Source organism: Salvelinus alpinus, chromosome 7 (genome assembly GCF_045679555.1).
Source record: "Salvelinus alpinus chromosome 7, SLU_Salpinus.1, whole genome shotgun sequence".
In the NCBI taxonomy this organism is placed as follows: domain Eukaryota; kingdom Metazoa; phylum Chordata; class Actinopteri; order Salmoniformes; family Salmonidae; genus Salvelinus; species Salvelinus alpinus.
In genome coordinates, this window is record NC_092092.1 from 81,371,673 (window position 1) to 81,399,241 (window position 27,569).

General features: G+C 44.3%; 1 protein-coding gene across 1 annotated transcript in view; it reads left to right on the top strand.

The window, feature by feature from the left end:
- Window positions 1–304: 304 nt before the first annotated feature.
- The window catches only part of tsc22d3 (TSC22 domain family, member 3), a 92,306-nt gene continuing 65,041 nt past the window's right edge, over window positions 305–27,569 (top strand). The window contains exon 1 of the mRNA XM_071411912.1: window positions 305–1,070. Coding sequence (XP_071268013.1) covers window positions 733–1,070 — 338 coding nt within the window. The 5' untranslated portion in view covers window positions 305–732. The remainder of the gene's footprint in view (window positions 1,071–27,569) is intronic.

A 27,569-nucleotide genomic window follows, 5' to 3' on the forward strand; every position in this document is an offset into this window, starting at 1 on the left:
CCCTCCCTCCCTCCCTCCCTCCCTCCCTCCCTCCCTCCCTCCCTCCCTCCCTCCCTCCCTCCCTCCCTCCCTCCCTCCCTCCCTCCCTCCCTCCCTCCCTCCCTCCCTCCCTCCCTCCCTCCCTCTGTCTACCAATCACAAGGGTTTCTCCACCTCCCTCCCTCCCTCTGTCTACCAATCACAAGGGGTTCCCCACCTCCCTCCCTCCCTCCCTCTGTCTCTAAGCACGCAAACGGTGGACAAAAAAAAGTGATAAGCAGCTTTGAAACGCGTTCCCGCTGAATCAGGGTGAGTGTGTTCGACACAGACACAGACAGCACAGCATTGGCTAACTCTCTCTCCTCCACAGACACAGACAGCACGGCATTGGCTAACTCTCTCTCTCCCCCCACAGACACAGAAGCGAGTGTCTCACAACCAAAGTAAACAAAGCCTTATTAACGTGACGAGTTTGAGACTCAGGGAGACCCGACTGACTGCCTACTCTCAGGGAAGAGGAGGAAGCTGGTCGACACTTGACTTACCAACACCCCAACCCAGAGAACCTGGAGGGAGGCAATCCTTCCCTCTGCATACGCTGAGGAATACACCCTACACACAACAACAACTACAAGCCTGAGAAGAAGAGAGACCAGTGCCAAGGTCTCTCTCTCTCCTGCTGTGGAGCTCTGTACTTGTCTCTCCTGTCCCTCAAGGTGTTCTGCTGACCTGACTGCCTGATCTGCTGTCATCATGTCAGAAGGAGAAGAATGTCGCTCTCCCATCGGTCTGGACTGCTGCTCCTGCTGCCTGGACCTGGCCAACTGTGAAGACCCAGCTGGAGGTGGGGGCGAGGGCAGAGGCCACAGCACCCCTCTGATGGGCAGCCCCACGTCGCTCAGCCACTTCCGCCAGTTCCGGGAGCAGCTGACGTTCCAGAACCAGAACGTGAACACGGACAAGCTGAACAGCATGATGAGACTGGACTCTCTGGAGTCGGTGGTCAGAGACCCCTGTTACCTGCTCAACGAGGGCATCTGCAACAGCAACATCGACCAGACCACTCTGTCCATCCTGCTGTTCTTCCACAGGTACTGTTCTTCACCTCCATACACCACCCATCCTCATTCTCACGTTGTTATGTCATCTGAGGGTGCTTCTCCACCTTTAATTCATCCTGTTAAGTTGTTGATACATGAAACACCTCACAACATCTCTTCACATTATCTCACCACTCATTACTGTGTCATTATTACTGTGTCATTATTACTGTAATTATTACTGTAATTATCACGGTGTCATTATTACTGTAACTACTGTACAATGTAATCATTATTGTGATTACTCATTGTTATATTGTGCTTACAGCAGTAATCCTAACCGGCCCTAGGCCTTGCCATAATCCTAAATGCAGTGTAAGTGCAATGTAACAATGAGTAACTTCAATACTGTCACTGTATTTACAGGTACAATAATAATCATTCAATACTGTCACTGTACTTATGGGTACAATAATAATCCTTCAATACTGTCACTGTACTTATGGGAACAATAATAATCATTCAATACTGTCACTGTACTTATGGGTACAATAATAATCCTTCAATACTGTCACTGTACTTATGGGAACAATAATAATCCTTCAATACTGTCACTGTAATTATGGGAACAATAATAAACCAGGCACTGTTATGTAAAGAGAGACCCTTCCTCCTCCTAATCACCTGAACTGAAAGTGGTTAAACCATCCCTTCCCCCTTTCTGTTTTACGATACAGTTTCACTTTCTGATGATGTACTTTTTCAATGTTAATTTACAAGGAATGTATTGGTGTTATGCCTGTCATAAACACAAATGTCAACAATAATATCATCAACATAATCAAAAACAATAATACAACTCTTCTATCTTAAATCAAAACAATAAGTTGACCAATGAGGATCTTTAAAGCCTTACCTCTAGACGTAACTGTAAACACAACGCATCACAAAGACCTATTTGTTTTTGTTCTAAAAGACAGCTTGTCCTATTGGACTCAGTATTCATTAGTTTGGGTGGGTTGCAGAAGGCTTATTAACCTATACTACGGTTAGTTTAATTCAGGGTTACACAGAGCAGTTTCTTAGTAGTCTTCAACAAATCTACTTTGAAATAAAAGTATACACCTCCACACACATGTTTATGGGCTGATATAGAGTTTAAATGTATTCTATTTTCAGTTTGCATCCCAATATGACACTTTATATACATCACAGAAGACTGAAATATAACAACCGTTTTACATAAAATCACAGGATTTTCGGCAGGTTCTGCAAAATAATGTTTACTAATAATTAAATTATGAATCCTATTAATAACATTCCACATTCATGAAGCTACTAAGTCATTTGACTACAGGAAAGAGATCACATGTCAATACACAGGACTTACTCCTCTCTCATCGTGGCCAAATTGTAAATCTAAATCCCAGGTTTGTTTGGAAACGTGCTGACGTGTTCGTGGGGATTAAACAAGTCATGCAGCAGATTACTGCCAGTTCACATCTATGTTTGGCAACCCTAGGAATGACTTCAACTCAGTTCAAATTCAAATGACCAACATGACCATTGGAACTATTCCATAGCTTCTGCAGCCATCATTGCTGTGCTTCTGATTTATGAAAGTACTAACAGTACTGTCTACAGACTACAAGCACTAACAGTACTGTCTATACACTGAAAGCACTAACAGTACTGTCTATACACTGAAAGTACTAACAGTACTGTCTATACACTGAAAGTACTAACAGTACTGTCTATACACTGAAAGTACTAACAGTACTGTCTATACACTGAAAGTACTAACAGTACTGTCTATACACACTGAAAGCACTAACAGTACTGTCTATACACACTGAAAGCACTAACAGTACTGTCTATACACACTGAAAGCACTAACAGTACTGTCTATACACACTGAAAGTACTAACAGTACTGTCTACACACTGAAAGTACTAACAGTACTGTCTACACACTGAAAGTACTAACAGTACTGTCTATACACACTGAAAGTACTAACAGTACTGTCTATACACACTGAAAGTACTAACAGTACTGTCTATACACACTGAAAGTACTAACAGTACTGTCTACACACTGAAAGCACTAACAGTACTGTCTACACACTGAAAGCACTAACAGTACTGTCTATACACACTGAAAGTACTAACAGTACTGTCTATTCACACTGAAAGTACTAACAGTACTGTCTACACACTGAAAGCACTAACAGTACTGTCTATACACACTGAAAGCACTAACAGTACTGTCTACACACTGAAAGCACTAACAGTACTGTCTATACACTGAAAGCACTAACAGTACTGTCTATACACACTGAAAGTACTAACAGTACTGTCTATACACACTGAAAGTACTAACAGTACTGTCTACACACTGAAAGTACTGACAGTACTGTCTACACACTGAAAGTACTAACAGTACTGTCTATACACTGAAAGTACTAACAGTACTGTCTACACACTGAAAGTACTGACAGTACTGTCTACACACTGAAAGTACTGACAGTACTGTCTACACACTGAAAGCACTAACAGTACTGTCTATACACTGAAAGCACTAACAGTACTGTCTATACACACTTTGAAAGGTACAGATTGCAAGTGGTTTCTGAGCAGTAAAATGTGAAGGCCTACTGAGAAATATCTTAGCTAGGACAGGGAGGAAGACATTATTTTCGACAACGAGCACCGTCGTCAACGGCGACGCCACCTTTGATCTCCATATACATTGATCTGGGAAGCATTCATGTCCGCGAAGCAGAGATATTGGTTAAAAATTCATGTCAAAGAAAAGTGCAATTATATATTTAAAACATATTTCTAAATATATATTACACGTAACAGATAATTAAGTAATAAAAAACATGTTGGACATCTTCTCATTGGTGTGACCTAAGTATTCTCCTTTGACATCAACCTCACCTGAAGCATCAGAGTTCTTGGAAATGTCTGAGAACCACGAGACTACTTTGATTAGAAGGTATTCTGTAACACTTCAATCGTAATGAGTTGTTACGCCTTACAAATTAATTTTAAGACTTGTTGTGGACGTGTATGACCCTGTTAGAATATCGTTTACGTCTTATAATGATCCTCACAACAACAACAAAAAACTGCCGTTTTTAATCAGTCGAAATGTTGACACATAGAGAGACAAAAAAGTCATAAATAATTATACCTGCAGGCTTTAATTATCAAGTCGTCAAATCATCAAGCCCAGTATGATTGGTGTAAGAACTCAAACAAGTCTAAACACAATACATGTACTGTAGCCGATTTGGGTGAGAACAGTTTTTATAGATGTGTTTACATTAGGTGTGTTGCTCAATGGAGTGTTATGAGAAACGCGGCCAAACTTCTGTCGCCATTAAGACTGAAGGTTAGTTATCAGTTGGCTGCCACTGTCATTTTCACAGCTTTATTCTTGTCAAATATGTAACTCACTTCATGGCAGCTTTATTCTTGTCAAATATGTAACTTTACTTCATGGCAGCTTTATTCTTGTCAAATATGTAACTTTACTTCATGGCAGCTTTATTCTTGTCAAAGATGCTAGCATAAATAACTTCATGACAAAGTCACCAAGAGTATCCAAGTAACTCAACTGTTAAAATCAGTTTTTATTGTGTTGGCGGTCACTTCTCTTCTTGGCATTGACTGTACTAGCTACAGTGTCTTCAGAAACTATTCATACCCCTTGGCTTATTGCACATTTTGTTGTGTTACAGCCTGAATTCAAAAATGAGTTAAATATTATTTTATTTTTTACCCATCTACACACAATACCCCATAATGACAGTGAAAAACACGTTTTTGAATTGTTTTGCAAATGTATTGAATATGAAATACAGAAATATCTCATTGACATAAGTTTTCACACCCCTGAGTCAATGCTTTGTAGAAACACCTTTGGCAGCGATTACAGCCATGTGTCTTTCTGGGTAAATATCTAAGAGCTGTGAGTCTTTCTGGGTAAGTCTCTAAGAGCTGTGAGTCTTTCTGGGTAAGTCTCTAAGAGCTTTGAGTCTTTCTGGGTAAAGCTCTAAGAGCTGTGAGTCTTTCTGGGTAAATCTCTAAGAGCTGTGAGTCTTTCTGGGTGAGTCTCTAAGAGCTGTGAGTCTTTCTGGGTAAGTCTCTAAGAGCTGTGAGTCTTTCTGGGTAAGTCTCTAAGAGCTGTGAGTCTTTCTGGGTAAGTCTCTAAGAGCTGTGAGTCTTTCTAGGTAAATCTCTAAGAGCTGTGAGTCTTTCTGGGTGAGTCTCTAAGAGCTGTGAGTCTTTCTGGGTAAATCTCTAAGAGCTGTGCGTCTTTCTGGGTAAGTCTCTAAGAGCTGTGAGTCTTTCTGGGTAAATATCTAAGAGCTGTGCGTCTTTCTGGGTAAGTCTCTAAGAGCTGTGAGTCTTTCTGGGTAAATCTCTAAGAGCTGTGAGTCTTTCTGGGTAAGTCTCTAAGAGCTGGGAGTCTTTCTGGGTAAATCTCTAAGAGCTGTGAGTCTTTCTGGGTAAGTCTCTAAGAGCTGTGAGTGTTTCTGGGTAAGTCTCTAAGAGTTGTGAGTCTTTCTGGGTAAGTCTCTAAGAGCTGTGAGTCTTTCTGGGTAAGTCTCTAAGAGCTGTGCGTCTTTGCGTCTTATTTTCAAAATTCTTCAAGCTCTGTCACATTGGTTGTTGACCGTTGCTAGACAACCATTTTTCAGGACATGCCATAGATTTTCAAGTCCATGTAACTTATTGTGACTTGTATAGCACATCTTTACCTCTGAACTTATTTAGGTTTGCCATAACAAAGGGGTTGAAAAATTAATGACTCAAGACATTTCAGCATTTCAGCATTTACATTTTTTATGAATTAGTATAAATAAAAATAAATAAAAAAACATAATTCTGCTTTCACATTACAGAGTAGTGTGTGTGTGTAGGCTACTGACAACAACAACAAAAAAGTAATCCATTTTAAATTCAGGGCTGTAACACAACAACATGTGGAGAAAGTCAAGGGGTGTGAATACTTTCTGAAGGCACTGTACGTTTATCTCTTGTGATGATATATAAACAACAGAGATAAGAAGAGAGTACATTGGAAGACCTATCACCATTCCACCCTACTGTGTGTGTGTGTGTGTGTGTGTGTGTGTGTGTGTGTGTGTGTGTGTGTGTGTGTGTGTGTGTGTGTGTGTGTGTGTGTGTGTGTGTGTGTGTGTGTGTGTGTGTGTGTGTGTGTGTGTGTGTGTGTGTGTGTGTGTGTGTGATGTTTGCAAAGGGAACACTCTGTTCTTGATGTATTTATGATAGCTGTGGGTGTGTCGGACTTATAGGACTATTACAAAACAGGGGTTAATAAAAGCCTTTTGGCTAAAGCCACTGTGGTCAACTGGTCCTTCCTCCCTCTTCAGAGTTGAGCAAATTTCCTGCAGAAACTAAGATACTTGTTTATGCCAGGCGGTACTTTATTCATCACTTAGATGAAATACTATAAACACATGATTTATACTTGTATATGATGAAGGGGTGTTAAATGCTGCAGGGCGGCCATATACTCTGAGTGCACAAAACATTATGAACACCTGCTCTAACTATGATCCCTTTTTGATGTCACTTGTTAAATCCTCTTCAATCAGTGTAGATGAAGGAGGGGGGAGACAGGTTAAAGAAGGATTTTTAAGCCTTGAGACAATTGAGACATGGATTGTGTACGTTTGCCATTCAGCGGGTGAATGGGCTTGACAAATTATTAAAATGCCTTTGAACGGGGTATGGTAGTAGGTGCCAGGCACACCGGTTTGTGTCAAGAGTTTTTCACGCTCAACAGTTTCCTGTGTGTAACAAGAATGGTCCAACACACAAAGGACATTCAGCCAACTTGACACAACTTTGGGAAGCATTATGGTCAACATGGGCCAGAAATCCCCGTGTAATGCTTTCAACACCTTGTAGAGTCCATGCCCTGACGAATTGAGGCTGATCTGAGAGCAAAAGGCAGGTGGAGAGGGGCAACTCAATATTAGGAAGGTGTTCTTAATGTTTTGTACACTCGGTTTACAATGGTCTGGATTGCAATGGGATGGTGAAAGAAGGGTACAGAGGGAGTAAAACATGTATTTAGGACAGAAGTCTACAATTTCGTTCCTCCACCTGGAACCTCCCTATATCTGCAGACTTTGTAGCTGGCACAGTGTGAGGGTGTGTACCCTGGCGTTGCCCACATTGACCCGTGGTGACACGATGTTGGTAGTGAGACAGAAGGTAGTTGTAACGAGAACATCAGTCTGCAGACAGAACACTCAGCCTAGTACCTGGAACCTCCGTATACCTGGTCTTTGGAGCTGGCATGAGTACCCGTCTCCTCTTCCTGCCAACGCAACTGTTGGATGTGTGTGTATTGTTTTGTACTGTTAGGTATTACTGCCCTGTTGGAGCTAAAAACATAAGCACCTGCGATAACATCTGAAAAATATGTGTACACTATGCGACTAATAACAATTTGATTCGAGACTCAAATAGAACCTTTTGTTCTCAACCTCTCAACCATCTTGATTTTTTTTCTGTGGAACTAGTTTCTTACCAAGACAGATTCATCATTAAGATGGATTAAGGTGTAACTAGGAGCTCCCTCATGTAGACTACACCCACAGACACACACACACACACACACAGACACACACCCACATACACAGACAGACACACCCACAGACACACCCACAGACACACCCACACACACAGACACCAAATAAATAAAACACACACACACACACACACACACACACCGACACACACACCCAGACACACAAACCCAGACACACACCCACAAACCCAGACACACACACAGAGACCAAATAAATAAAAAAACACAAACACACACACACAAACAGACAGATGGACAGATGGACACATGCAAAACTCTGTGAAAATGAGAAATGTGATTCTGTGAACACAATAAATAATTAAGATTAATGAAATGTACACTTGTCATCGCGTGTTAGTGAGTTAAAAAGGGGAAGGAGAAGAGTAGAGCTGGCTGACTTGACGTCTACAGGATTAAGACGTTCTTCGGATATTTTTGTGTCATCTGGGCCAGGAATGTAAAAATGACTCAAAGACTGTCCAGTTGTGTGTTTGTAAGTGGTCCTTCTGATGAGTCCATCCTAACCGCTCCACATAATTATGTCTCACCAGTCATTTAGTTCACTGGGGGGGGGTTTGTTAGAAGTCTATGTCTATGTCTGCTTCCCAAAATGGTCCCCAATGTGTCCTGGTCAAAAGTAGTGCACTATATAGGTCATACGGTGCTATTTGAAATGTAAAGGAACAAGCGGACCAGTGGGCTGTGGCAGCCATGTTACGTAAAATCCTTGGTAGGGTCATGAGAGGCTCCTGGCTTTCTGGCTCAAGAGGCTTTTCCTTGCTTTCCTTTGAATGTGGCTTTGAAAAAAAAACAGATCTGTGATCCAACAGGATGAATAGGGTGGGGGGGGATAGTTGGCTTTGAGGAGCTCTGACTGCAGGCTCTGAGGCTATTGGCTTTAGAGAAGGAACACTAGCTTCTACCGTTGGCAGTGTTAGTGAGCTAGCGCTTGTTATAAACTCATTGACATGGCCACCTCAAGCAGTGAGACCCACGTTACATTAGCAACAAAGCATTTTGGGAATCTGGCCACTGTCCAGTCAGTGAATTTGCATGCTCTCCAGAAGGGAAAGAATACACTCATCCTGTCACATAAGAGTTGCATGTGGACAGCAGGTCCCTCGATGAAGGCAGACCCATTTCAATAGATGTGCCTGATTTCTAAAAGGTGAAGAGTACACAGTGAACTCAAACACAGCAAACTTTGAATAGCAGCAGCTCCTCTCGTCACATGACATCTCAGACAGACTGTAGTTTGGGACTGTGGATGTAGTACAGTCTATATGTGATCTACAAACGTATCATACTGTTGACAGACTTACACTGAACGTTTATTTAACAAAGTACAAACAAGGTTGCCCTACTGAACCAGATACGATACACAATACGGGTGGCAGTTAGCCTAGCAGTACGGGTGGCAGTTAGCCTAGCAGTACGGGCGGCAGTTAGCCTAGCAGTATGGGCGGCAGTTAGCCTAGCAGTATGGGTGGCAGTTAGCCTAGCAGTATGGGTGGCAGTTAGCCTAGCAGTATGGGCGGCAGTTAGCCTAGCAGTATGGGTGGCAGTTAGCCTAGCAGTACGGGCGGCAGTTAGCCTAGCAGTACGGGCGGCAGTTAGCCTAGCAGTACGGGCGGCAGTTAGCCTAGCAGTACGGGTGGCAGTTAGCCTAGCAGTAGGGGCGGCAGTTAGCCTAGCAGTATGGGCGTAGCAGTATGGGCGGAAGTTAGCCTAGCAGTATGGGCGGCAGTTAGCCTAGTGTAACGGATGTGAAATGGCTAGCTAGTTAGTGGGTACGCGCTACTAGCATTTCAATCAGTTACGTCACTTGCTCTGAAACCTAGAAGTAGTGTTACCCCTTGCTCTGCAAGGGCCGCGGCTTTTGTGGAGCGATGGGTAACGATGCTTCGTGGGCGACCGTTGTTGATGTGTGCAGAGGGTCCCTGGTTCGCGCCCGGGTCGGGGCGAGGGGACGGTTTAAAGTTATACTGTTACACTAGCAGTACGGGCGTAGCAGTATGGGCGGAAGTTAGCCTAGCAGTACGGGCGGCAGTTAGCCTAGCAGTACGGGCGGCAGTTAGCCTAGCAGTATGGGTGGCAGTTAGCCTAGCAGTACGGGCGGCAGTTAGCCTAGCAGTACGGGCGGCAGTTAGCCTAGCAGTATGCGCGGCAGTTAGCCTAGCAGTACGGGCGGCAGTTAGCCTAGCAGTATGGGCGGCAGTTAGCCTAGCAGTATGCGCGGCAGTTAGCCTAGCAGTATGGGCGGCAGTTAGCCTAGCAGTACGGGCGGCAGTTAGCCTAGCAGTACGGGCGGCAGTTAGCCTAGCAGTACGGGCGGCAGTTAGCCTAGCAGTACGGGCGGCAGTTAGCCTAGCAGTACGGGCGGCAGTTAGCCTAGCAGTATGCGCGGCAGTTAGCCTAGCAGTACGGGCGTAGCAGTATGGGCGGAAGTTAGCCTAGCAGTATGGGCGGCAGTTAGCCTAGCAGTACGGGCGGCAGTTAGCCTAGCAGTATGCGCGGCAGTTAGCCTAGCAGTATGGGCGGCAGTTAGCCTAGCAGTATGGGCGGCAGTTAGCCTAGCAGTATGGGCGGCAGTTAGCCTAGCAGTATGGGCGGCAGTTAGCCTAGGTCAATAACCTAAAGGTTGCTGGTTCAGATCACTCAGCTGACTAGGTGGGAACAAAATCTGTTGTTGTGCCCTTGAGCACGGTACTTAACCCTCTGGATAAATGTTTCTGCTAAATGACTAAAATGTCAATGTAAAATGAATGTACAAACCAGGGGCATCAATTGGGTAAGTCACGATACCCTAGCTCAACACCAACAACTTAAAACAGGCTGTATTTATATACTTTTTTTCTCTCCAATTTCGTGGCATCCAATTGGTAGAAGTGAAGTTAGAAGTAGAAGTTACTGAATAGACACTGTCAATAGTAGTAGAGTAGTACTGAGTAGACACTGTCAATAGTAGTAGAGTAGTACTGAGTAGACACTGTCAATAGTAGTAGAGTAGTACTGAATAGACACTGTCAATAGTAGCAGAGTAGTACTGAGTAGATACTGTCAATAGTAGAGTAGTACTGAGTAGACACTGTCAATAGTAGTAGAGTAGTACTGAGTAGACACTGTCAATAGTAGCAGAGTAGTACTGAGTAGATATTGTCAATAGTATTAGAGTAGTACTGAGTAGATACTGTCAATAGTAGTAGAGTAGTACTGAATAGATACTGTCAATAGTAGTAGAGTAGTACTGAGTAGACACTGTCAATAGTAGCAAAGTAGTACTGAGTAGATAATGTCAATAGTAGTAGAGTAGTACTGAGTAGACACTGTCAATAGTAGTAGAGTAGTACTGAGTAGATACTGTCAATAGTAGTAGAGTACTGAATAGATACTGTCAATAGTAGTAGAGTAGTACTGAGTAGACACTGTCAATAGTAGTAGAGTAGTACTGAGTAGATACTGTCAATAGTAGTAGAGTAGTACTGAGTAGATACTGTCAATAGTAGTAGAGTATTACTGAGTAGACACTGGTAATAGTAGCAGAGTAGTACTGAATAGATACTGTCAATAGTAGTAGAGTACTGAATAGATACTGTCAATAGTAGTAGAGTAGTACTGAGTAGACACTGTCAATAGTAGTAGAGTAGTACTGAGTAGATACTGTCAATAGTAGTAGAGTAGTACTGAATAGATACTGTCAATAGTAGTAGAGTAGTACTGAATAGATACTGTCAATAGTAGTAGAGTATTACTGAGTAGACACTGGTAATAGTAGCAGAGTAGTACTGAATAGATACTGTCAATAGTAGAGTAGTACTGAATAGATACTGTCAATAGTAGTAGAGTACTGAATAGATACTGTCTAGAGTAGTACTGAGTAGATAATGTCAATAGTAGTAGAGTAGTACTGAGTAGACACTGTCAATAGTAGTAGAGTAGTACTGAGTAGATACTGTCAATAGTAGTAGAGTAGTACTGAGTAGACACTGTCAATAGTAGCAGAGTACTGAGTAGACACTGTCAATAGTAGTAGAGTAGTACTGAATAGATACTGTCAATAGAATAAAGAGACTACTGAAATGCTGACCTCGCCCTTCGCTTGTCCTTGAAGAGATAAGCTAATAATAATTAGACTGTTTAATCTCCAGGGGTCGTTGTGTGAATCAGCTGCTGTTCCGACTGTTCCCTGTAATTCACTGCCTTGTGACTCAGTCTATGGGTCCCGGCTCTGTGTTGACGTTTCACCATGCCCCACTTGATCAATAAGCTTCTGTTTACATCTAATACAGTTTTTTTACAATCACTTTGGCACTAATTTCCGGAACCTTGATGTCATTTTTCAAAAGTCTAGACACAAAACTCACAACCAATGATCAAAATGCAAATTTTTCTTAACTCTAACATTTTTTCCAATTGCTTGGATACAATACACATAAAGCTAAGATCATTTGTTCAGTGAACTAAAATCACCTGTTCAAAATGACACAACTTAACATCACAGTATTACCATTTCAAAATGCAATTCACACATTACATCTGAAACGACTGTCTATTCATGTCATTACAATGATCTATCTATCAATTGATACAACTGCTCAAAATGATAAGTAACTGTTGCATTACTCTTAATGCAGAGTTTTATGGAAACTGACAAACAATTTTCCATGTTTAGATCATGAACGTTTCAGGATAACGAGATCCATTGACACCAATTACCGTGGAACATGAACCAATTGGACTACATTATCTATGGATGTAATATTTCATCATCATTCTTTATCAGACACGGTTTCTATGGTCACATCCACCACTTTTCCAGACCATGTTTTCAGATTTGACATTCCTGTACACTCACCGGCCACTTCATTAGGTACACCTATCTAGTACTGGGTAGGACCCCCTTTTGCCTCCACAACAGCCTGAATTATTCACGGTGTTGTACGTTAAGAGACGCCCTTCTGCACACCACTGTTTTAAACAGCTGTTATTTGAGCATTTGTGGCCTTTCCGTTAGCTTGAATGAGTCTGGACATTCTCCTCTGACCTCTCTCATTAACAAGGTGGTTTTGCCCACAGAACTGCCGCTCACTGAATGTGTTTTGTTTATCGCACCATTCTCTGTAAACTCTAGAGACTGTAGTGCGTAAAAATCCCAGGAAGGCAGCTGTTTCTGAGATGCTGGAACCACCATGTGTGGCATCAACAATCATACCACGGTCAAAGTTACTTAGATTACTCATCTTGCCCGTTCTAATGTTTGGTCAAACAACATCTAAAGCTCTCTACTCTAAATACTCTATATATTGAGTTGCAGGCAGCCAAATGATTCGCTGTTCGAATATAACCTTCCTTGATGGGCTAAATCAGGTCTGTAGAGCTGATGGCATGACCTATGTCATTGTGTGGGATAATGTCAGGTTCCACCATGTTCAAATGGTGCAAGCATGGTTTCAGGCCCTTTACTTACCCCCGTACTCTCCTTTCTTAAAACCCGATTGAGGAATTTTTCTCCACATAGAGGTGGAAGAGTATATGATAGACACCCTCATGAACAAGCCGCCCTTCTCCAGGCCATGGATGACGCATGCAATGACATCACGGCAGACCAGTGTCAGGCCTGGATTCACCATGCCCGAAGATTCTTCCCAAGATGTTTGGCTAATGAAAACATGATGTGGATGATGTGGATGAGAACCTGTGGCCAAATCCACAAGACAGGGTTGATGGATAAATAGAAGTACAGTAATCAAGCCTTTGTTTTGATTTTTACAGTAAGCCAGGTGAGGAACAGTTGACGTTTTACTGTAGTTTTTTTCTTTTTTTGTAGCTAATTATTTTTGCTTTGATTCAAAGAAACCTATGTTGTGATTTTATTGCATTTCATCAATAAATGTCATATTTTGTTCAATGATTCCACTGTGTCTGTAGTATTCTCTCTACTAGTCCTTTTACAGTGATGTATTTACGTGTAGTAGATATGTAAATATGTATCACATATTTTGTACTACAATATTTAATGATTGTACGAACAACTACACAGTGAAACTATCGGTATCTTGTGCGTGGGTGATCTAAATTAATGTTCCTATGGTATTTCATGATAAATGAGTTATTTGAACCAATGATTCTGCAAGTGCAAGGTTTCTTTAAAGATATGAATGCACAATGCAATGTATTGAACATTGGACAGCCTGTGTTTACAAGTGATGACCGTGTTGAGTTTTGTGTCTAGAGTTTTGAAAAATGACCACAAGGTTCTGAAAATAGTGCCAAAGTGATTGTATAAAACTGTAATGACAAACTTGCCACTTCTTGCTCTGTTGATGTACAACAGTGTCTTACAAATAAGATTGATTGATACTTAGAAAAGATTTGGTAGAGCAGGAGGGAAGTGATAATGAGTTATTCTGTGAATAACATTATCTCCGTGAAGAACTCGTCATCTCCGTGAAGAACTCGTTATCTCTGTGAAGAACTCGTTATCTCTGTGAATAACTCGTTATCTCCGTGAAGAACTCGTTATCTCCGTGAAGAACTCGTCTTTATTTTGAGGACACAGATTACTTTTTTTTTCAGTTGGACTATAGTGCAAACTTTTTCTTGAAAACAAATCTTGAATGGCTCAACTCTGCCACACTATCATGACTTCAGTCTTGGGCAGAATTCCACAAAAACAGTCCCACCCATTGGTACAGTACCCACTGTACCCAACAAAGCACAGTACAAAGCCAACACCCCCATATGTAATAGTAATCAGTATTCCAAATCAAAAGGTTCTACATTTTTTTTGGGGGGGGGTTGCCAACTTCAAAAAGACGCAAGGGAGTGCCGCCACCACCCATCCATTACAATCTATGTCTCATTGTGATTGGTCTGCTTGTTGGTGCCACACATTCAGCTAGAACATTCTAGTCGGGATGGAAGGGATTGTGTTACTTAAATTCAGTGGCAGAGGTTGAGTGGTGATAACTGGCTGTAGTGTGTGTGTGTGTGTGTGTGTGTGTGTGTGTGTGTGTGTGTGTGTGTGTGTGTGTGTGTGTGTGCAGTGGTAAAGTGGTGATAGCTGGCTGTAGTGCTGGGCGACACACCAGTCTTATCTGCTTGGACTCAGGCTCAGTCTGGCACGCATTAAAGATAATGAAACAGGCTGTCAACACAACGCACCCCTGTCAATACACAGAACACTAGCCATCCTGGCTGTCAACACAACACACCACTATCAACACACAGAACACTAGCCATCCTGGCTGTCAACACAACACACCACTATCAACACACAGAACACTAGCCATCCTGGCTGTCAACACAACACACCCCTGTCAACACACAGAACACTAGCCATCCTGGCTGTCAACACAACACACCCCTGTCAATACACAGAACACTAGCCATCCTGGCTGTCAACACAACACGCCCCTGTCAACACACAGAACACCAGTCATCCTGGCTGTCAACACAACACACCCCTGTCAACACACAGAACACCAGTCATCCTGGCTGTCAACACAACACACGACTATCAACACACAGAACACCAGCCATCCTGGCTGTCAACACAACACGCCCCTGTCAACACACAGCCATCCTACAGTACCTGTGTATTTAGGGCTAATATAATGATGATATAAGAGTCTTGAAACGGTCTTCCCTTTTCAGTTAGCCAATCAGGAGATATTGCACAACCAGAACATGAGAAAGTTACACTTAACAGAACCAGTGTGCTATCTATCCCTCAGGCTGTCACGTAGACGACTCAAACAGTGCACTACGTACGGAATACAATGCCATTTTGGAAGCATTCAGTACACGCAGATTATCCCTGTCCTGTTGGTACAAACAGGCGACAGGGCAACATGCCTGGCGACAGGGCAACGTGTTCGCAGGGGGGTAGACGTAGTCTGGTCCTAGATAAGTACTGAAGCTCTTCATTCTGCCTGGCGACACCCCAGTGATGTCACAGTCCATTGCTTGGAAAAGATTCTGTAACGAGAAGAAAAATAATGACTTCTCAATTCCGTTCTACATGTTTATGAAGTAATATTAACAGGAAATATGACATATACATTTGCAGTAATGTGTTGTTAAGTTGTTAACATGCATGTCACTATAAAACTTGGTTATTTTGGGGTCATTGTATTTTTAATATAGATTTTTTTTTGTAAACAACTTTCCAACTCAGTTGTTTTCCTGGACTTGGACATATAACGATTGTAACGAAGTCCCCAAAACACAAGTCTCTTGTCACGGCATGAGACAGATGAAATGAAATTACAAGAGAACAGAATGTTTCTCCTGCTGTGGCTCATAAAACAAATTAAACAACAGGCCTCCTCATTAAACTCTGTCTCAGGCCTCCTCATTAAACTATGTCTCAGGCCACCTCATTAAACTCTGTCTCAGGCCTCCTCATTTGACTCTGTCTCAGGCCTCCTCATTAAACTATGTCTCAGGCCACCTCATTAAACTCTGTCTCAGGCCTCCTCATTAGACTCTGTCTCAGGCCTCCTCATTAGACTCTATCTCAGGCCTCCTCATTAGACTCTGTCTCAGACCACCTCATTAAACTATGTCTCAGGCCACCTCATTAAACTCTGTCTCAGGCCTCCTCATTAGACTCTGTCTCAGGCCTCCTCATTAGACTCTGTCTCAGGCCTCCTCATTAGACTCTGTCTCAGGCCTCCTCATTAGACTCTGTCTCAGGCCTCCTCATTAAACTCTGTCTCAGGCCACCTCATTAGACTCTGTCTGCCTCCTCATTAGACTCTGTCTCAGGCCTCCTCATTAGACTCCCTCAGGCCTCCTCATTAGACTCTGTTTCAGGCCTCCTCATTAGACTCTGTCTCAGGCCACTTCATTTGAAGTTAAGTGATAATTACTCCACGTCGTTTCCCAAAATTCATTGTAGAAACTAAGAGGACACTAGAGAAGACTCCTTCCATTCCTGATGCTGTGTTTTTGGGTGGAGAACAGTTGGGCAAGTAGCGTACTTCACAAGAATTCAGCAATCGTTTCGTCAGACTTGTGTGAAATATGTCACTCTGCACCCATCGAAGAGAGTTCTCACCCCTCCCAAAGCATGGCACTTTGCATCAGAGGGCGATGGTCATGCAGAGATGTGCTGCTCTTGTAGAAGCTCCAAGAACATGTGAATGTGAAATATTTACAATGAAAAGGGGAACACTTCTAGTCTGGTGCCAGATCTGTTTGTGCTGTCTGGGCAACTTTGGAAAGAGGGCACAAACCGATCAGCGACCTGACATGAAAGTGTAATTATGAATCACTACATTGGACTGGTCCAAAGCGAAGTCTGACGAGTGAAGACGTAATTAAATCTTCAATGTAATGAATCCACTTTCCTGTTGTCTTTCCACAGTTCCATAGCTTCCCACTTTCCTGTTGTCTTTCCACGGTTCCATAGCTTCCGACTTTCCTGTTGTCTTTCCACGGTTCCATAGCTTCCCACTTTCCTGTTGTCTTTCCACAGTTCCATAGCTTCCCACTTTCCTGTTGTCCTTCCACGGTTCCATAGCTTCCCACTTTCCTGTTGTCTTTCCACGGTTCCATAGCTTCCCACTTTCCTGTTGTCCTTCCACGGTTCCATAGCTTCCCACTTTCCTGTTGTCTTTCCACGGTTCCATAGCTTCCCACTTTCCTGTTGTCTTTCCACGGTTCCATAGCTTCCCACTTTCCTGTTGTCCTTCCACAGTTCCATAGCTTCCACTTTCCTGTTTTCCTTCCACGGTTCCATAGCTTCCCAATTTCCTCACCCTAATTTATTTCTCCATGGATGAGTCCCAAACGGCCCGTTATATGCTATTTAGTGCAACACTTTTGGCCAGAGCCCTATGGACCATGGTGAACAGTGGTGCACTATTCAGGAAATAGGGTACAATTTGAGCCGCAGCCTGTGTGTATTCTCCATGTCCTCATCATAGTGTATTTTGGGGGGGAGAGGTTGAAACTGTAGGCACTGCCACTGGGGAAGCTGGGAAACTGAGAAGGTTCTGGAAACTCTCCTGGGGTTTTTAGGAAATCTTCTGCCCTTCCTAGACTCCATTAGCCAGCCTCTATCACTCATCATAGATATCAGGACACCACCCAACCCATTTAACCCCCACCAAGTCCAGTCTTGATTTCCACAGTTACAGTAATGAGGCAGATTAGGCAGGTCCACTTCAGCCATTTAACTCTCTCTGAGAATGAAAGAAGTTATTCATCCAGGCCATTCCGTGCAGACTACAGAAGAGTAGAGTAGAGTAGAGTCTTCACATCTGTGGATTGTTTACAAGAGCAAGTTGTTATATGGGTACAGGGAGGGTACAGGGCAGGTACAGGGAGGGTACAGGGCGGGTACAGGGTGGGTACAGGGCGGGTACAGGGTGGGTACAGGGCGGGTACAGGGAGGGTATAGGGCGGGTACAGGGTGGGTAGAGGGAGGGTACAGGGTGGGTACAGGGAGGGTACAGTGTGGGTACAGGATGGGTACAGGGTGGGTACAGGGTGGGTACAGGGAGGGTACAGTGTGGGTACAGGGTGGGTACAGGGTGGGTACAGGGAGGGTACAGGGTGGGTACAGGGAGGGTACAGGGAGGGTAGAGGGAGGGTACAGGGCGGGTACAGGGTGGATACAGGGTGGGTACAGGGAGGGTACAGGGCGGGTACAGGGTGGGTACAGGGTGGATACAGGGCGGGTACAGGGTGGGTACAGGATGGGTACAGGATGGGTACAGGGCGGGTACAGGGAGGGTACAGTGTGCATGGGGGCAGCATTAGGCATGTGGGACTGTTGGTGTGAACACTATATCCATATGCGTGTGTTTCTGTTGCCATGACTGTGTTCAAATGGCACCCTATTCCCTAAATAGTGCAGCCCTGTGGGCCCTGATCAGAAGTAGTGCACTAAATAGGGAATAGGATGTCATTTGTAGACAAATCCCATCTTTTTAGAACAACTATGTACGCTAATTGGTGATGCCATTTAGCCTGTACTGGCTGGCTGACTGGTGGGCTGGCGGCATTCTTTCCACTGAGATGTCATGGCAGTGATTCACCATTACAGCGATGCACGGTGATGGTCACTTAGTTTGTTTACGTGCTACAGAGGTTAAACAGACGGAATGAGGAGTAAACAGGACAGAGAGCAGAGCTCTGGAAGGAACACAGAGACACAGAGAGCAGAGCTCTGGAAGGAACACAGAGACACAGAGAGTAGAGCTCTGGAAGGACACAGAGACACAGAGAGTAGAGCTCTGGAAGGAACACAGAGACACAGAGAGCAGAGCTCTGGAAGGAACACAGAGACACAGAGAGTAGAGCTCTGGAAAGAACACAGAGACACAGAGAGCAGAGCTCTGGAAGGAACACAGAGACACAGAGAGCAGAGCTCTGGAAGGAACACAGAGACACAGAGAGTAGAGCTCTGGAAGGAACACAGAGCAGAGAGTAGAGCTCTGGAAAGAACACAGAGACACAGAGAGCAGAGCTCTGGAAGGAACACAGAGACACAGAGAGCAGAGCTCTGGAAGGAACACAGAGACACAGAGAGTAGAGCTCTGGAAGGAACACAGAGACACAGAGAGCAGAGCTCTGGAAGGAACACAGAGACACAGAGAGTAGAGCTCTGGAAGGAACACAGAGACACAGAGAGTAGAGCTCTGGAAGGAACACAGAGACACAGAGAGCAGAGCTCTGGAAGGAACACAGAGACACAGAGAGTAGAGCTCTGGAAGGAACACAGAGACACAGAGAGTAGAGCTCTGGAAGGAACACAGAGACACAGAGAGTAGAGCTCTGGAAGGAACACAGAGAGTAGAGTTCTGGAAGGAACACAGAGACACAGAGAGTAGAGCTCTGGAAGGAACACAGAGCAGAGCTCTGGAAGGAACACAGAGACACAGAGAGTAGAGCTCTGGAAGGAACACAGAGCAGAGCTCTGGAAGGAACACAGAGACACAGAGAGCAGAGCTCTGGAAGGAACACAGAGACACAGAGAGCAGAGCTCTGGAAGGAACAAAGAGCAGAGTTCTGGAAGGAACACAGAGACACAGAGAGTAGAGCTCTGGAAGGAACACAGAGCAGAGCTCTGGAAGGAACACAGAGACACAGAGAGCAGAGCTCTGGAAGGAACACAGAGACACACAGAGTAGAGCTCTGGAAGGAACACAGAGACACAGAGAGCAGAGCTCTGGAAGGAACACAGAGAGCAGAGCTCTGGAAGGAACACAGAGAGCAGAGCTCTGGAAGGAACACAGAGAGCAGAGCTCTGGAAGGAACACAGAGAGCAGAGCTCTGGAAGGAACACAGAGACTGGATAATGCAGGCTTAGTTAGGAGTGATGTAGGAATGTGAAACATTTCTCTCTCTCTATGCCTCTCTCTCTCTCGCTCTATGCCTCTCTCTCTCTCTCTGCCTCTCTCTCTCTATGCCTATCTCTCTCTCTCTCTCTCTCTCTCTCTCTCTCTGCCTCTCTCTCTCTCTCTCTCTCTATGCCTCTGTCTCTCTCGCTCTATGCCTCTCTCTCTCTCTCTATGCCTCTCATCCGTATAGCTCTATAAGGACTTGCAGTGCTACGGCTGGGGTGATCCAGGGAGAGAGTTTCTCAGGCCAGGCTGCTGTGCATACAAAAATACCTTTCTATCACGGAACTGGATGAAAGGTGTCATACAGGAGACGTTAAGTTGACGGGGAAGTATGAACACGGTGAAGGAAATGAAGTAACATTTCACTTGGCTGAGGAGAATATTGTAACTATTGTCAATATGGTGGTTAAAAGACAGGGTTTAGACTGTTTCTACACTGAACAAAAATATAAACGCAACATGTCAAGTGTTGGATCCATGTTTCATGAACTGAAATAAAAGATCCCAGAAATGTTCCGTACGTACTAAAAGCTTCTTTCTCTCAGCTTTGGAAGTTTGAATCAACAGAGATACAGAGACGAGATCCTGAGGTCCGTCGCCATTCATCCACCGCCATCACCTCATGTTTCAGCATGATAATGTACGGCCCCATGTCGCAAGGAGCTGTACACAATTCCCCAAAGCTGAAAATGTCCCAGTTCTTCCATAACCTGCATACTCACCAGACATGTCACCTATTGAGTATGTTTGGGATACTCTGGATCGACGTGTACGACAGCGTGTTCCAGTTCCCGCCAATATCCAGTGACTTCACACAGCCATTGAAGAGGAGTGGGTCAACATTCCACATGTCACAAACAGCCTGATCAACTCTATGTGAAGGAGATGTGTCGCGCTGCGTGGAGGTAAATGGTGGTCACACCAGATACTGACTGGTTTTCTGATCCAGCCTCTTTTTTTAAAGGTGTCTGTGACCAACAGATGCATATCTGTATTCCCAGTCATGTGAAATCCATAGATTAGGGCCTAATGAATGTATTTAAATTGACTGATTTCCTTGTAAGAACTGTCACTCAGTCAAATCTTTGAAAGGCTGCTACCCTCCGACCTGTCCGGTTTGGTTACACCTGCCAGGGGGACTGCATATACCACTCTGCTTTAACTCTAAGGGTCGTTGGCCTCTTGCTCTGGCTGCCTAATCTGCTTTGACAAGGTGACAGATGACCCCTAAATTCACCTGTAAAGTAAAGCCTTATTGGGGTCAACTAAGGTCCTACAGTCCCACTACACTGGCACCTTTCTCTTGGTAGAGAGGCCATCCTATTACAGTCCCACTACACTGGCACCTTTCTCTTGGTAGAGAGGCCATCCTATTACAGTCCCACTACACTGGCACCTTTCTCTTGGTAGAGAGGCCATCCTATTACAGTCCCACTACACTGGCACCTTTCTCTTGGTAGAGAGGCCATCCTATTACAGTCCCACTACACTGGCACCTTTCTCTTGGTAGAGAGGCCATCCTATTACAGTCCCACTACACTGGCACCTTTCTCTTGGTAGAGAGGCCATCCTATTACAGTCCCACTACACTGGCACCTTTCTCTTGGTAGAGAGGCCATCCTATTACAGTCCCACTACACTGGCACCTTTCTCTTGGTAGAGAGGCCATCCTATTACAGTCCCACTACACTGGCACCTTTCTCTTGGTAGAGAGGCCATCCTATTACAGTCCCACTACACTGGCACCTTTCTCTTGGTAGAGAGGCCATCCTATTACAGTCCCACTACACTGGCACCTTTCTCTTGGTAGAGAGGCCATCCTATTACAGTCCCACTACACTGGCACCTTTCTCTTGGTAGAGAGGCCATCCTATTACAGTCCCACTACACTGGCACCTTTCTCTTGGTAGAGAGGCCATCCTATTACAGTCCCACTACACTGGCACCTTTCTCTTGGTAGAGAGGCCATCCTATTACAGTCCCACTACACTGGCACCTTTCTCTTGGTAGAGAGGCCATCCTATTACAGTCCCACTACACTGGCACCTTTCTCTTGGTAGAGAGGCCATCCTATTACAGTCCCACTACACTGGCACCTTTCTCTTGGTAGAGAGGCCATCCTATTACAGTCCACACTGGCACCTTTCTCTTGGTAGAGAGGCCATCACATTACAGTCCACACTGGCACCTTTCTCTTGGTAGAGAGGCCATCACATCACAAGACAATTGTGTTTTGTGCAGTCAGTCAGTGAGTCAGTGAGTCAGTCAGTCAGTCAGTCAGCGAGTCAGCCAGTCAGTCAGTCAGTCAGTCAGTCAGTCAGTGAGTCAGTCAGTCAGTCAGTGAGTCAGTCAGTGAGTCAGTCAGTCAGTCAGCGAGTCAGCCAGTCAGTGAGTCAGTCAGCCAGTCAGTGAGTCAGTCAGTCAGTCAGTGAGTCAGTCAGTGAGTCAGTCAGTCAGTCAGCGAGTCAGCCAGTCAGTGAGTCAGTCAGCCAGTCAGTGAGTCAGTCAGTCAGTCAGTGAGTCAGTCAGTGAGTCAGTCAGTCAGTCAGCGAGTCAGCCAGTCAGTGAGTCAGTCAGTCAGTCAGTCAGTCAGTCAGTCAGTCAGTCAGTCAGTCAGTCAGTCAGCCAGTCAGTCAGTCAGCTCACCTAAAGTACTAGGAGTTCAGCCAAGACCGCTACTATCAGAGGAAGGACAGCAGAATAACAGCTGTGTGAGACGAGCCCTCCCTCCCTCCCTCCCTCCCTCCCTCCCTCCCTCCCTCCCTCCCTCCCTCCCTCCCTCCCTCCCTCCCTCCCTCCCTCCCTCCCTCCCTCCCTCCCTCCCTCCCTCCCTCCCTCTCCTCCCCCCTCCCTCTCCTCCCTCTCTCTCCTCCGCCTCGTCTTTCTCTTCCTCTTTTGTCATTTCTCTATTTTGGTGTTATTTTAGCTACCCTGTCAGGCACCTGGAGATACAGGGTGAGGTCTCTCCTCACTTCTCTAACAAACACTGCTGCTACTGCTATTATCAGATGATCTATGTCTCTGTAAAATAGGATTGTATTGGTATAACACTAGTTTTTGGTGCATGTCTGCATAGAGGAGAGCCCTAGTCTATCTGTTTGATACAAAAACTATCTTGTAGAATTATTAGCTTGCATTCGGTGTCACCAGTTCCAAAACAAGTGACAAACACAATATCCTGAAAATGTACTGATAATAACAAAAATAATTCCCCTTATTTTTTGTAACATAAACAGGAAATTCAGTGACAGAATGTGGTCAGTAATATCTTGAAAATATAATATGTCACTTCCATGACCCTGTGTCATCCAGGGTCTGCCTATTAATAGTGACCTTTCTCTCTCTCTCTGTATCTCAACTTCCTTGTTGTCCCTATGACACGGTCACGCTATGTTCCATCCTGTGTTCTACTAACCAATCACCATTCATCCACAGAGAGAAAAAAAGAAAAGTGTTGTTGTAGAAATTCTTACACAGGATACTCAAAGTCAATATTAAATGAATCACTCTTTTGTTGTCAGCAAGCCGAAGAGGTCACGGTTAAACTTAGATGCATAAGTACCTGTCTGACGTGAGCTCCCTAAGGGGCCTTCCTTACATAGAGCCTTATTTACTGTTATCTAAACATACATAACCATGATTCATTGGATCAGTTCACACATGTTACTGGCTCCGTCTCCTATCTTAACTTAAAGCACATGTTCTGGGCGTTCTGCCAGATGTTCCTCCGGAGGGGGCCCTACCCCTCCTCTCTTGATCAGACACAGGCAGAAACCAAGGAGTGTTTATGACACCAAAGATAAGATGCACAAAGTCAACGTCATTCATTACAGTGTTTGGTGGGTGTTGAGTTGTGTTTGGGGGCTGTTGAGTAGTGTTTGGGGGCTGTTGAGTTGTGTTTGGGGGATGTTGAGTTGTGTTTGGGGGCTATTGGTAGTGTTTGGGTGCTGTTGGTTGTGTTTGGGGGCTGTTGAGTAGTGTTTGGGGGCTGTTGAGTAGTGTTTGGGGGCTGTTGGTTGTGTTTGGGGGCTGTTGAGTAGTGTTTGGGGGCTGTTGAGTAGTGTTTGGGGGCTGTTGGTTGTGTTTGGGGGCTGTTGGTTGTGTTTGGGGGCTGTTGAGTAGTGTTTGGGGGCTGTTGGTTGTCTGGGTGGCTGTTGAGTAGTGTTTGGGGGCTGTTGGTTGTGTTTGGGGGCTGTTGGTTGTGTTTGGGGGCTGTTGAGTAGTGTTTGGGGGCTGTTTGTTGTGTTTGGGGGCTGTTGGTTGTGTTTGGGGGCTGTTGAGTAGTGTTTGGGGGCTGTTTGTTGTGTTTGGGGGCTGTTTGTTGTGTTTGGGGGCTGTTTGTTGTGTTTGGGGGCTGTTGGTTGTGTTTGGGGGCTGTTGGTTGTGTTTGGGGGCTGTTGGTTGTGTTTGGGGGCTGTTTGTTGTGTTTGGGGGCTGTTGGTTGTGTTTGGGGGCTGTTGGTTGTCCGGGTGGCTGTTGGTTGTCCGGGTGGCTGTTGGTTGTCCGGGTGGCTGTTGGTTGCGTTTGGGGGCTGTTGGTTGTGTTTGGGGGCTGTTGGTTGTGTTTGGGGGCTGTTGGTTGTCTGGGTGGCTGTTGAGTTGTGTTTGGGGGCTGTTGGTTGTGTTTGGTGGGTGTTCTACTGACCAACATTCTACATTCTACAGGCCAACATTCTCTATTCTACTGGCCAATATTCTACATTCTACTGGCCAACATTCTACATTCTACTGGCCAACATTCTACATTCTACTGGCCAACATTCTACATTCTACTGGCCAACATTCTACATTCTACAGGCCAACATTCTACATTCTACAGGCCAACATTCTACATTCTACAGGCCAACATTCTACAATATAGAGGTCTACATTTTACTGGCCAACATTCTACATTCTACAGGCCAACATTCTTTATTCTACTGGCCAATATTCTACATTCTACTGGCCAACATTCTACATTCTACTGGCCAACATTCTACATGCCAACATTCTCTATTCTACTGGACAATATTCTACATTCTACTGTTGGTTGTCTGGGTGGCTGTTGAGTTGTGTTTGGTGGGTGTTGAGTTGTGTTTGGGGGCTGTTGAGTTGTGTTTGGGGGCTGCTGAGTTGTGTTTGGGGGCTATTGGTAGTGTTTGGTGGGTGTTCTACTGACCAACATTCTACATTCTACAGGCCAACATTCTCTATTCTACTGGCCAATATTCTACATTCTACTGGCCAATATTCTACATTCTACTGGCCAATATTCTACATTCTACTGGCCAATATTCTACATTCTACTGGCCAATATTCTACATTCTACTGGCCAATATTCTACATTCTACAGGCCAACATTCTCTATTCTACTGGCCAATATTCTACATTCTACAGGCCAACATTCTCTATTCTACTGGCCAATATTCTACATTCTACAGGCCAACATTCTACATTCTACTGGCCAACATTCTACATTCTACTGGCCAACATTCTACATTCTACTGGCCAATATTCTACATTCTACTGGCCAACATTCTACATTCTACTGGCCAACATTCTACATTCTACTGGCCAACTGACTAACTCACCTTGATTCACCCTGCCGTAGGCATTCTGACTGTCAACACTACTACTTAACATAATACTCTTCACTTGAGCCTCAAATAGCCCTTAACCAGACGCCACAGAGTACATGACGCAGACAGGTGACAGACATGCTAATTATTAAGCGTGGGCAGGGCAAGGCTATACTGACAGACTGATTAACTCGTGCCAGATACGATTTAGCTGGTGCTCACACACTGTGAACAGAGAATAGAGAAGGCTTGTGTAAAGACATGGAACACAAAGGAATGGGATGGTAGAGGAGTGTCAGTATTGCTTGGCACTGCTTTCCATTGACACAGTTCAGATTCTGTAAATGTTTTTTTACTTTGTATGACTGTATTTATAAAATTAAGCTGGGAGTCAGAGGTAGTAAAGTGTCCACAGAGGTTCTGGTGTTGTCCCTGTAGAGTAAAACTGTCTGACTGTTCTCTGGTCCTGGTGTTGTCCCTGTAGATTAAAAACGGTCTATCTCTAGGCTCTGTTGGCTCCGAGGCAGCAGAGACACCCAGCTGTGTGCTTTTCCTGTGTGGTGGAACCATCATTACAGTGTTGTCAGAAAGATTACCACCAGACTCACCAAACCACACGCTGCCTGGCTGCTGACTGTCTCTGGATACCATTGATGTTCAGACAATTAGTTACATAACACCAATGACTGACAGGTTGCATGCCTGTGTTGACAAACATAGGTAAATACTAGTTCACTAATAAACCATAGCCTTATTGGATTGAAATCATACAACTGAGATTTGACTTGAGGTTTTGGGTGGGTGGGGTCATTAAGTAGCAAATGGGTGTGGCTAACAAATAGCCCCACCTGATTCTCAGTTCTGCAGAAAATAACAGTTAATCTATTAATTGTTCCTGAACTACTTGTGTAATGTTCTCATGTATCAACCGTACCTGTAAGGCGGAGATTCATCACGTGTGAGTTAGACGGGAACAGACGCAAGGCGTTTTTAGATTACACAATGGTGTGCATGTCTGTGCAACGGTGCGCAGAAAGTTCATCCAAGCAGCTAGTCTCCCTGACACTCAACCCATATTTGGTCACATATTAGATTAACTTCTATTAATATTACATTCATCAAGTCATTTAGTATTGATCAATTCGTTTATCAAATCATTTAAATTTTGGTATTCAGAACGTTGTGCCCTAATAAATGACTTAATAATAAGTCCACATCACACATTCTACCAATGCGTTGGCAGTACTGTTTAATAATAGGTTTATGCAATGTTAAAAACCAGCAGCATGATCACATGAACGGTCTAAGACCCCGGTTCTGATCAGATGTTAACATGATAAGAGGTTCTGGCCCTCTGTTGGTGTTTTAAATCACTCAACAACATCTGCACAGCTTTATACTGTTTTGAAAGACTGTATCTGCACAGCTTTATACTGTTTTGTAAGACTGTATCTGCACAGCTTTATACTGTTTTGTTACTGTCGACTTCATCTGGAAGAATTTATAGCGTGTATGCAATTGTCTCTTTCTTTAAAAAGTTAAATATGCGCAGATAACGCTGCGGCTATGAAAAGGTGATGACGTAAAATCTCTATATCAAAGTCAACCAACCAGGAGAGGACGTGCGCAGGACAAGTAGAGATGAATTGTTTAGAGATATTTGGTCACGTAGGCAGAACTGAGAGCCAGCTAGCTGTCAAAATGTTTGAGTCCCAAAGGACACACTGTTCCCTATATCTTGCAATACTTTTGACCAGCTCTGGTCAAAAGTAGTGCACTACATAGGGAATGGGAATATAGTTTGGTACACAGTCATTATCTTCCCCCAGCATCGGAGAGCTCTGTCAGTGGTTCCCACAAACATGTCAGGAGGATTCCAGAGCGTGACGGACATGCTAGCTACACTCTACAGAGGGGTTCAGGAGATATAAAGGGACTAGCTACACTCTACAGAGGGGTTCAGGAGATATAAAGGGACTAGTTACACTCTACAGAGGG